General features: G+C 35.3%; 2 protein-coding genes across 4 annotated transcripts in view; both read left to right on the plus strand.

The window, feature by feature from the left end:
- The first annotated feature begins 1,302 nt into the window (after nt 1-1,302).
- Nucleotides 1,303-11,025, plus strand: LOC128706615 (ras-responsive element-binding protein 1). Its single transcript, XM_070093731.1, has 3 exons — nt 1,303-1,717; nt 6,328-6,415; nt 10,839-11,025. Exons 1-3 carry the CDS (start codon nt 1,654-1,656, stop codon nt 11,008-11,010), a joined length of 324 nt encoding a protein of 107 aa, XP_069949832.1. The 5' UTR covers nt 1,303-1,653; the 3' UTR covers nt 11,011-11,025.
- Nucleotides 11,026-12,063: 1,038 nt separating this feature from the next.
- LOC128704976 (uncharacterized) overlaps nt 12,064-13,293 on the plus strand; it is a 34,599-nt gene continuing 33,369 nt past the window's right edge. For all 3 annotated transcript variants that reach the window (XR_008409618.2, XM_053800190.2, XM_070092848.1), the window contains exon 1: nt 12,064-12,201. Coding sequence is in view for 2 of the 3 variants with exons in the window: in XM_053800190.2 (XP_053656165.2) it covers nt 12,188-12,201 (14 nt within the window). In the remaining variant the exon portion in view is untranslated. The remainder of the gene's footprint in view (nt 12,202-13,293) is intronic.

A 13,293-nucleotide genomic window follows, 5' to 3' on the forward strand; every position in this document is an offset into this window, starting at 1 on the left:
CACCAGCAGGGACTGATACACTAACACACCAGCAGGGACTGATACACTAACACACCAGCAGGGACTGATACACTAACACACCAGCAGGGACTGATACACTAACACACCAGCAGGGACTGATACACTAACACACCAGCAGGGACTGATACACTAACACACCAGCAGGGACTGATACACTAACACACCAGCAGGGACTGATACACTAACACACCAGCAGGGACTGATACACTAACACACCAGCAGGGACTGATACACTAACACACCAGCAGGGACTGATACACTACCACACCAGCAGGGACTGATACACTACCACACCAGCAGGGACTGATGCACTAACACACCAGCAGGGACTGATACACTAACACACCAGCAGGGACTGATACACTACCACACCAGCAGGGACTGATACACTAACACACCAGCAGGGACTGATACACTACCACACCAGCAGGGACTGATACACTAACACACCAGCAGGGACTGATGCACTAACACACCAGCAGGGACTGATGCACTAACACACCAGCAGGGACTGATACACTACCACACCAGCAGGGACTGATGCACTAACACACCAGCAGGGACTGATACACTAACACACCAGCAGGGACTGATACACTACCACACCAGCAGGGACTGATACACTAACACACCAGCAGGGACTGATACACTACCACACCAGCAGGGACTGATACACTACCACACCAGCAGGGACTGATACACTAACACACCAGCAGGGACTGATACACTAACACACCAGCAGGGACTGATGCACTAACACACCAGCAGGGACTGATACACTAACACACCAGCAGGGACTGATACACTAACACACCAGCAGGGACTGATACACTACCACACCAGCAGGGACTGATACACTAACACACCAGCAGGGACTGATACACTACCACACCAGCAGGGACTGATACACTAACACACCAGCAGGGACTGATACACTAACACACCAGCAGGGACTGATACACTAACACACCAGCAGGGACTGATACACTAACACACCAGCAGGGACTGATACACTAACACACCAGCAGGGACTGATACACTAACACACCAGCAGGGACTGATACACTAACACACCAGCAGGGACTGATACACTAACACACCAGCAGGGACTGATACACTAACACACCAGCAGGGACTGATACACTACCACACCAGCAGGGACTGATACACTACCACACCAGCAGTGACTGATACACTAACACACCAGCAGGGACTGATACACTACCACACCAGCAGTGACTGATACACTAACACACCAGCAGGGACTGATACACTACCACACCAGCAGGGACTGATACACTACCACACCAGCAGTGACTGATACACTAACACACCAGCAGGGACTGATACACTAACACACCAGCAGGGACTAATACACTAACACACCAGCAGGGACTGATCCCCCTACTTTAAGATTCTCTCTCTATCACTGTAGATTCCAGAGTGTCATCCAGCAGCAGCAGTCAGCAAGGATATGACCGCCTGACTAGCCCCACTGTCAGCCCCACTGTCAGTCCCACTGTCAGCCCCACTGTCAGTCACTGTCCTATTGGTACTATAGCACCCAGCACTACGCCCACGACCACGCCCACGACCACGCCCGCAGCCACGCCCACGACCACGACCACGCCCATGGATGTCAATCAGACATCATCTGACTGTGAGACTGACATGAGTACATCATCTGATGACGATGGTAAGTGTACTGGATAACTAGAACCTTCAAAACAACAAGTGTCAGGGGACCAAGATTCTTCATCGACCAATTTATTATACACATTTATTAATAATATAGACATAATAACCTGTTGACTTCTTGTAGGCCTAGTTGCTAGGCCTATAAGATGTCAACAGAGACCTACGTTAACACTGATATGTTAACATTCTTATGTTAACACTCTTATGTTAACATTCTGAGGTTAACACTGTTAAGTTAACACTGTTATGTTAACACTCTTATGTTAACACTGTTATGTTAACACTGTTATGTTAACACTGTTATGTTAACACTGTTATGTTAACATTCTTATGTTAACACTCTTATGTTAACACTGTTATGTTAACACTGTTATGTTAACATTCTTGTGTTAACACTGTTATGTTAACACTGTTATGTTAACATTCTTATGTTAACACTGCTATGTTAACACTGTTATGTTAACATTCTTATGTTAACACTCTTATGTTAACATTCTTATGTTAACACTGTTCTGTTAACACAGTTATGTTAACATTCTTATGTTAACACTGCTATGTTAACACTGTTATGTTAACACTGTTATGTTAACATTCTTATGTTAACACTCTTATGTTAACATTCTTATGTTAACACTGTTATGTTAACACTATTATGTTAACACTGCTATGTTAACACTGTTATGTTAACACTGCTATGTTAACACTGTTATGTTAACACTGTTATGTTAACACTGTTATGTTAACACTGTTATGTTCACATTCTTATGTTAACACTGTTATGTTAACACTGTTATGTTAACACTGCTATGTTAACAATGTTATGTTAACACTGGTATGTTAACACTGTTATGTTAACACTGCTATGTTAACACTGTTATGTTAACACTGTTATGTTAACATTCTTATGTTAACACTGTTATGTTAACACTGTTATGTTAACATTCTTATGTTAACACTGTTATGTTAACACTGTTATGTTAACACTGTTATGTTAACATTCTTATGTTAACACTGTTATGTTAACACTGTTATGTTAACACTGTTATGTTAACACTGTTATGTTAACATTCTTATGTTAACACTGTTATGTTAACATTCTTATGTTAACACTGTTATGTTAACATTCTTATGTTAACATTCTTATGTTAACACTGTTATGTTAACATTCTTATGTTAACATTCTTATGGTAACACTGTTATGTTAACACTGTTATGTTAACATTGTTATGTTAACAATGTTATGTTAACACTGTTATGTTAACAATGTTATGTTAACACTGTTATGTTAACACTGTTATGTTAACACTGTTATGTTAACACTGTTGTGTTAACATTCTTATGTTAACACTGTTATGTTACCATTCTTATTTTAACACTGTTATGTTAACATTCTTATGTTAACACTGTTATGTTAACACTGTTATGTTAACATTCTTATGTTAACATTCTTATGTTAACACTGTTATGTTAACACTGTTATGTTAACATTCTTATGTTAACACTGTTATGTTAACATTCTTATGTTAACACTGTTATGTTAACATTCTTATGTTAACACTGTTATGTTAACACTGTTATGTTAACATTCTTATGTTAACATTCTTATGGTAACACTGTTATGTTAACACTGTTATGTTAACATTCTTATGTTAACACTTGTATGTTAACATTCTTATGTTAACATTCTTATGTTAACACTTGTATGTTAACATTCTTATGTTAACACTCTTATGTTAACACTGTTTTGTTAACATTCTTATGTTAACATTCTTATGTTAACACTGTTATGTTAACACTGTTATGTTAACATTATGTTAACACTACTATGTTAGCATTATGTTAACACTGCTATGTTAACATTATGTTAACATTGTTATGTTAGCACAGCTATGTTAACATTGTTATGTTAACATTATTAACATTGTTATATTAACATTGCTTTATTAACATTGTTACCATTGTTATGTTAACATTCTTATATTAACGCTGTTATGTTAACATTGTTAACTTAACATTGTTATATTAGCATTGTTATATTAACACTGTTGTATTAACATTTTTATATTAACATTGTTGTGTTAACATTATGTTAACATTGCTATGTTAACATTGTTATTTTAACATTGTTATAATAACATTGTTATATTAACATTGTTACATTAACATTGTTATATTAACACTGTTATATTAACATTGTTACATTAACATTGTTATATTAACACTGTTATATTAACATTCTTATATTAACATTGTTATATTGCCATTATTATATTAACATTGTTATAACATTGTTAGGTTAACATTCTTATATTAACATTGTTTTATTAACATTGTTTTATTAACATTGTTAACATTATAATAACGTTCTTATATTAACATTGCTATATCAACATTATGTTAACATTGCTATGTTAACATTATGTTAACATGGTTATTATAGCATTCTTAATTTAACATTGTTATGTTTACATTCTTTGGTTAACATTATGTTAACATTGTTAATGTTGTTAACTTTAACATTATGTTAACATTGTTAATATTGTTAACTTTAACATTATGTTAACATTGTTAATATTGTTAACTTTACCATTATGTTAACATTGTTAATATTGTTAACTTTAACATTATGTTAACATTGTTAATATTGTTAACTTTACCATTATGTTAACATTGTTAATATTGTTAACTTTAACATTATGTTAACATTGTTAATATCGTTAACTTTACCATTATGTTAACATTGTTATGTTAACATTGTTAATATTGTTAACTTTACCATTATGTTAACATTGTTATGTTAACATTGTTAATATTGTTAACTTTACCATTATGTTAACATTATGTTAACATTGTTAATATTGTTAACTTTACCATTATGTTAACATCGTTAATATTGTTAACTTTAACATTATGTTAACATTGTTAATATTGTTAACTTTACCATTATGTTAACATTGTTATGTTAATATTGTTAACTTTACCATTATGTTAACATTGTTATATTAATATTGTTAACTTTACCATTATGTTAACATTGTTATGTTAATATTGTTAACTTTACCATTATGTTAACATTGTTAATATTATTAACTTTAATATTATGTTAACATTGTTATATTAATATTGTTAACTTTACCATTATGTTAACATTGTTAATATTGTTAACTTTAATATTATGTTAACATTGTTTTGTTAATATTGTAAACTTTAACATTGTTAACATTGTTATGTTAACATTGTTGTGTTAATATTGTTATATTAACACTGTCATATACATCAATTATTACATTATTTACAGTGTAATTATTAACAGTTATTATTATTATTATTATTAGAATAATAATTATATTTTATTATTATTATTATTATTATTATTATTATTTATATTATTATTATTATTATTATTATTATTATTATTATTATTTTTTTATTTATTTATATTATTATTATTATTATTATTATTATTATTTATATTATTATTTATATTATTATTATTATTACTATTATTATTATTATTATTATTATTATTATTATTATTATTATTATTATTATTAAACAATTACTATTATTGAAGTCAATTTCTTAATAAACTTGTTAATTATCATTAACTAACAATTCTTAGGAATCCACCTTGATAATAGACTCAAATTTCATACACATATACAACAAATTTCTAAGAAAATTTCCAAGACTGTAGGCATACTATCGAAGATACGGTACTATGTTCCACAGTCAGCCCTCCTGGCCCTATACCACTCTCTTATTTACCCCTATCTCACCTATGGAATTTGTGCATGGGGCTCAACAACAACTAACCATCTCAGACCACTAATTACCCAACAAAAGGCTGCAGTTAGAATGATAACAAATTCTCACTACAGACAGCACACTCCACCAATATTCAATACACTAAACCTACTCACCATACAAAACATCCATACTTACTATTGCACTTATTACATACATAGAACACTTAACTCTGATATTAACCCTCCCCTCAAACATCTCCTTGCCAACCTCAACAGAACACATGACCATAACACAAGGCACAGATCACTCTTTGATGTTCCTCGTGTCCATCTCACGCTATGCAAAAACTCAATGCACATAAAAGGCCCTAAAATCTGGAATTCATTACCTGTAAATATAAAAGAAACACTACCTGTTTATAAATTCAAGTCTCTTCTCAAAGATCACTTACTCACTCAAAACCAAATAAATACTGAATAACTGAACCTTATAAATTGTATATCCTATATGTTACTCACAATTATATTACACAAATGTTAAACCTAGGACCCAATCTAACTTTATTATTTTTTTAAATACACTACCTAACAGAATACTCCATACGACTGTATGTACAACAATGCATGCAACCATATGACCTGTCTTTGTAATACTCATTTGTGCTTTATAGTTATCTGTTTACAATAATGTCTCATCACTGATTACATCATTGCTTAGTTAATCTTAAGTTAATTTTAAGCCAGCCCGTAATGCTATGCATATAAGTGGCTTTGGCATGCTGCTCTTACCTGTAGTTTTTGTACCTCTGTTTGTATGCTAAAATTTCTAAGTAAACTAAATAAATTATATTTGTGACAGATGAGAAAGTGACGTGTCAAGTTTGTGAGAGAATATTTCTCACCAGGAGACTTCTTGTGTCTCACCAGGCCAGGAGGAGGCATTATGGGTGAGTGTCAGGGCCCAGGAGCTGTGTCTCAACTACTGTAACACAGGTATAACTGAGTGAGAGTGAGAGTGAGAGTGAGAGTGATACTTGTGTCTCACCAGGCCAGGAGGAGGCATTATGGGTGAGTGTCAGGGTCCAGGAGCTGTGTCTCAACTACTGTAACACAGGTATAACTGAGAGTGAGAGAGTGAGAGTGAGAGTGAGAGAGCGAGAGAGAGAGTGAGAGTGAGAGTGAGAGAAAGTGAGAGTGAGAGAAAGTGAGAGTGAGAGAAAGTGAGAGTGAGAGAAAGTGAGAGTGAGAGAAAGTGAGAGTGAGAGAAAGTGAGAGTGAGAGAAAGTGAGTGAGAGAAAGTGAGAGTGAGTGAGAGTGAGAATGAGTGAGAGTGAGAGTGAGTGAGAGTGAGAGTGAGAGTGAGTGAGAGTGAGAGTGAGTGAGAGTGAGTGAGAGAGAGAGTGAGAGTGAGAGTGAGAGTGAGTGAGAGTGAGAGTGAGAGTGAGAGCGAGAGAGAGTGAGAAGGAGAGAGTGAGAATGAGAGTGAGTGAGAGTGAGAGAGTGAGTGAGAGTGAGAGAGAGAGTGAGTGAGAGTGAGAGAGAGACAGGACTTCAGAAAATTTTGCAAGAATTGCTGGCTACACCTCATGGATGAGAAGAGACAGGCAAGGGCAAGGAGGTGTTGCTGTGTGCTTCTCTAAAAGTGTACATGCCCGGCAGTGATGTTGCCACCCCTACTTATCTTGAAATGATGTTCTTCAAGCTATGCATAAACACTAGTACTTCTGTACTAGTATGTGCAATGTACAGATCTCAGTGGCAACATAAACACTAGTACTTCTGTACTAGTATGTGCAATGTACAGATCTCAGTGGCAACATAAACACTAGTACCTCTGTACTAGTATGTGCAATGTACAGATCTCAGTGGCAACATAAACACTAGTACCTCTGTACTAGTATGTGCAATGTACAGATCTCAGTGGCAACATAAACACTAGTACCTCTGTACTAGCATGTGCAATGTACAGATCTCAGTGGCAACATAAACACTAGTACCTCTGTACTAGCATGTGCAATGTACAGATCTCAGTGGCAACATAAACACTAGTACCTCTGTACTAGTATGTGCAATGTACAGATCTCAGTGGCAACATAAACACTAGTACCTCTGTACTAGTATGTGCAATGTACAGATCTCAGTGGCAACATAAACACTAGTACCTCTGTACTAGCATGTGCAATGTACAGATCTCAGTGGCAACATGCAGACCCCATCAACTTCCTAATGGAAAATATGGACTCCCTTCTGCTCCAACACAACTGTCAACATATCATAATTGTTGGTGACCTCAACCAGCACCTTATACAGAGGATTTTGTTAGGTAAGACACATATGCAACAGTTAGGTATCTTTATTTTGAAACGTTTCGCCTACACAGTAGGCTTCTTCAGTCGAGTACAGAAAAGTTGATAGAAGCAGAAGATACTTGAAGACGATGTAATCAGTCCATCACCCTTAAAGTTTTGAAAAAGCCTACTGTGTAGGCGAAACGTTTCAAAATAAAGATACCTAACTGTTGCATATGTGTCTTACCTAACAACCTGTCGGTATTTTATACCATTTTAATGTTCACAGAGGATTTTGATGACCTTCTTGCAGTGTCTGACATGTGAGTTGATTTTCCTACTCACATCTCTGGCTCCTCCCTTGACCCAGTAGTGAGTGATCTGGCAGAAGGTAATAGTCACTTGTCAACCCCTCGGCTATGCTGGATAATCTGACCACAAGGCTGTTTTTACGATATTTAACATCCCAACAGAACGAGGTGAGGAGTCCACACGCACAACCTGGCTATGGGAAAGAGGTAATTGGCCAGCCCTTTGTTCTGAGCTCGCCACCACCGACTGGAATGCTCTTCTCCAAGGGGATGTTGACAACCAAGTGAAAGCCTTCACTGGACACATCCTTAATCTACAACAACACATCCCTCACCGACAGTATGTGAGGAAGCCTACAGATCAGCCTTGGTTGGGTTTTCGTTGTAGAGAGGCTGCTACTGCTAAGTACAAGGCATGGCGAAGGTATAACAGATATCCTACCACTTATAACAGGAACTTGCACAGGCAAGCCTGTAGACATATGGGTGACGTTCAAAAGTGGGCCATTGCTAAATGGGAGGTGGACACAAAAAGAAAGTTAGCATCAGGTAGGGTAGGCTTCAAAACCTGGTGGTCCCTGGTCAAGGACAGACAAGGTTATCTGCCTGATGAACTCATTCCACCTCTAAATCGACAGGATGGGACCACCTCTACTAGTAGTCAAGAGAAAGCGGACCTCTTTGCTGAACACTTTGCTACCAAAATGCAAGTTCCTGATCCAGCAAGGGACCCTCCTTGGCTAGCTGCAAGAACTGTGTCAAAACTGTCAGTGGTGACAATAAGGCAGGAGGAGGTGCATTTCCTTCTTAAATCGCTTGACCAAGAAAAGGCTGTGGGCCCAGACAAGTTGAGCCCAAGATTGCTGAGAAGATATGCAGACCAACTAGCAGCACCTCTAACGCGCACCTTTCAGCACTGCCTAGTACAGTGTAAATGGCTCTCTCCATGGAAAGAGGCAAATGTAGTCCCAGTTCACAAAAAGAAGAGCAGAGCAGAAACCAGCAACTACAGACCAGTGTCACTCCTGTCAATCACTAGTAAGATTCTTGAGACAATAATCTCAAGACAAATGACAGAGTTTTTTGACTACCACTCACTACTTTGTGACCGTCAATATGGCTTCAGGAAAGGTTACTCTGCTGGTGATCTGTTGTTAAACCTCTCCACTAAGTGGCACCAGTCACTGGATGAATCCAAAGTCAGCTGTGTGGTAGCACTGGACATTGCTGGCGCTTTCGACCGTGTGGCACCAGGGCCTCTTGGCAAAACTTCAAGCACTGGGAATTGCAGGCTCTACGCTATGTCTCCTCGGTGATTACCTTCATGGTAGATCTCTAAGTGTAGTTCTCAATGGAACGGAATCAGCAAGACATCCTATTGGGGCAAGTGTTCCACAAGGAAGCGTGCTGGGTCCATTGTTATGGAATGTCTACTTCAACGACCTTCTTCATCTCATCCCAGAATCATATGCATATGCAGACGACTGTACACTGACATTCACTTATCCAAGAGAAGAAATGCCAGCTGCTCTAAGCTACATCAATCACCAGCTAAGAGCTAAATCAGCTTGGGAAAATAGATGGCAAGTAACATTTGCACCTGAGAAAACGCAAATGATGATCGTCTCTAGGCAACATGATGGTAATGCTGATGCAGTAGTAAGGATGAATGGGACGATGTTGGCACCTGGAGAAGAAGTTGATATCCTTGGGTGAAATTTGACTCCAAACTAACCATGAAGAACCATGTTGTAAATCTTGCAAACAAGGCAGCCAGGAAGCTTACAGCACTTCGCCGTATCTCGCATCTACTTGGCAGTATGGGTTGCAAGATCCTGTACGAGGCACAAGTACGCTCACGCCTTGAGTATACTCCACTTTCTTGGTTTTCCTGCTCCGCCCCCCCCCTCCCTCTCATCTGCGACTATTTGACAGAGTAGAGAACAGAGCAAGACGTCTCATCTCTCGCCTGGACCCATCCTGGATAGATCTGTTATTTCAGCAGAGCCTTCAACATAGGAGGGATGTGGGTGGCCTTACTGTTATGTACAAGGCCAATATTGTCAAAGTACCACACTTGGCTCCACTTCGAGGACAGCATGAAACAAGCTTTTATGCCACAAGACGGGCAGCCAGCAGCAACATCACTCCATCTGAGATCATACATACCCAGGATGACTCGAGTATGGAACACATTCGTACAGCATAATGATGTCAACGAGATAAAAAGTCAGTTGATCAAATGAAAATGCTGGCCCACAGATGGCTCCAACTTCATCCTGTTCCCTACTTGTATGTCTCATAACAATAAAAATGCTTTCAAATGAGCTGATGTAGGTAACAGCTCTTAGCTTGTCAATAAAGTTAGGAATCCTTAACCTGTAAATAGCTTGTCAATAAAGCTAGGGATCCTTAAACTTGTCAAACCCTGTGTAAAAAAAAAAAAGTGTGAGAGAGTAGTGTCAGGGGACCAAGACTCTTCAATACAACTTTATTCACCTTAGTAATGATTATAGTGATGATAATAATGATGTTAATGTTTATAATTATGATAATGGTAATATTGATGTTAATAATTATAATAATGATAATATTGATGTTAATTATTATAATAATGATATTGATGTTAATGATTATAATATTGATAATAATGATAATGATTATAGTAATGATAATGGTGATAATATTGATGTTAATGATTATAATAATGATTATTGTGATAATAATAATGATAATAATGATATTAACAATAATAATTATAATGATCGCAGGTGTTCAACATGTGAGGAAGTCTTCCCGTCATTATTATCATTAATGACACATCAAGAGGCCAGCAATCATTATGATGATGATGATGATGATGATGATGATGATGATGATGATGATAACTTGTATGATCATCAAGGCAACCATCAAGAACGTGATCAATTATTATTCTTATAGTAATTATCATAATAATAACAATTATTATTATTATTATTATTAAGATATTATTATTTAAAAATAAATTTAGAATAATTAACAGTAATATATTATTATTAACCTTTTTCTGCCTAATAACTATTTCAATAATCTTTTAGGCCTTAAAATAGGCCTATAGCTATAGTTTTTTATTTTATTTTTTTTAAAAATCTGCCTAAAATAAATCTTTGATGCTCCATAAAGGCCTAAAATGGGTATAGGCCTCTAGGCATATTTATTTTTTCAGTTTTTATTATATTTGGAGGTTTTTCAAATATTTATTATATAAATAAAGACTAGAGGATAAAATGACTTTATTTAGCAGTTTAAAAATATTAATAAAGATGTAAAAAAAACATTAAAAATGTAAACACAAATTTTGAAAATGCATTTCTAAGAAAAAACAAGAATTTTATTTTAGCAATAAAATCCAAAATTAAGGCAAAAACCAGTTAATTAAATTGAAATCTAAATAAAATAATGGATGTTATTATTTTTGCTTTAATAAATTTATATTTTCATTGAGAATAGAAATAATAATGGAGATATTTTTTTTTAAGTTTTTAAATAAATCAATAAAAATAGAAAAGGAACAGTAAAAATATAGCAAATTATTTTAAAGAACGTTAAAAATTCAGTAAAAATATAATAACATTAATAAAATTTTGGATAAAACTGCGAGTGTGGAAACCATAAATTCGTCTTTCCTGGTAATAAATCAATGAAGATCAATAAAAATAAAAAGAATATAATAAAACTATGTTTTAAATTTCTTACAATCAATAAAAATTAAGTAAAAAGTTAATAAAATATAAATATAATTGTTAAAATCAATCATCTATTCCACTTTAATGTTAATAAATGCGTAAAAATAACAAAGACGGTAAAAACGTAGTAAAAACACGTCAAAATTAAATCAAAATCGGTAAAAATACGATAAAAATCAATAAAATCCGAGAGATGCGCAAGGCGATTCTCAGCGCTGGACGCTGATTGGCCGAGAGGCTGGCCTTCCCGCACGCTGATTGGCGGAGACTCGTGTGTGAGGTGGGCGCTGATTGGTCAGTTTAAACTGAGCTTCCCAGAAGGTAAACAAGACGATCATCAGGAAGAACAACACCACAACATCAACTTATAACAAGATTTTCACACCTAAATAATGGACCAGTCGAGGTAAATTATAGCGCAGATTATAGAAGAATTATCAGGGTATAATTGGAGATAATTTGGGTGATCTATAATTATATTTTAATGGAGAAATGATGTAAATAAGGGAGGTGGGTGACCGCCTTCCTCGTGGGAGATAAAAATGGCTTAATTTTCCAGCAACGAGAAATGAAAACGATTTTCACCCTAAATAATGAAGCAGTCGAGGCAAATTATAGCACAGATTATAGCTGAATTATCCTGGTATAACTTGATATAACTATAATAACCTGTAATTGTATTTTAAGGGAGAAATAAGCCGTTAAATGAGGATAATTTTTAGTCGGGAAAAATGGCTCAGGTCGCACAATAATGCCAAAAAAAGGCTTTTTTTCTGAAAATTAGACCAATATAAGTAAATTACCTATAATCCTTGATTGTACATTGTATTATAGGTTAAGGTAATTGACGCAACAGATTATTTTAGATTAAAAGGTTTTTATACGGGAGAAAATGGCTCAGCTGGTCATTAAATTATCTTTATTTAAATAATTGTTGGTCAATAAAGGAACTTTATTTTAATGACTCACTAAATGGACTTTATTACTTAAATGGCTCAGGTTAAGATTATATTATCAGAAGTTATCCAGATTTCTGTCTCGACTAATAATTCAATAATTTTGATATAATTTGTGTTTAATAATTTGGCTATTTGCTAAAATTTGGTTATAATTGGCTATAATAATTTGGTTATAATTGGCTATAATTTGGTTATAATTAGCTATAATTAGGTTATAATTGGCTATGATAATTTGGTTGTAATTGGCTGTAATAAATTTGGTATAATTTGGCTATAATAACTTGGGTATAACAACTTGTGTATTATAATAACTTGGGCATAATAATTTAGGTATAATAACTTGCATAATAATTTGAGTATAATTAATATTATAATTAATATTAACTTGAGTATAATAATAATTTGGGTATAATAATTTTACAAGACTGAGGGACTGACCCCTTCAACACTCTTGTAAGACTGAGGGACTGACCCCTTCAACACTCTTGTAAGACTGAGGGACTGACCCCTTCAACACTCTTGTAAGACTGAGGGACTGA

The sequence above is a fragment of the Cherax quadricarinatus genome, chromosome 3, assembly GCF_038502225.1.
Source record: "Cherax quadricarinatus isolate ZL_2023a chromosome 3, ASM3850222v1, whole genome shotgun sequence".
NCBI lineage: Eukaryota > Metazoa > Arthropoda > Malacostraca > Decapoda > Parastacidae > Cherax > Cherax quadricarinatus.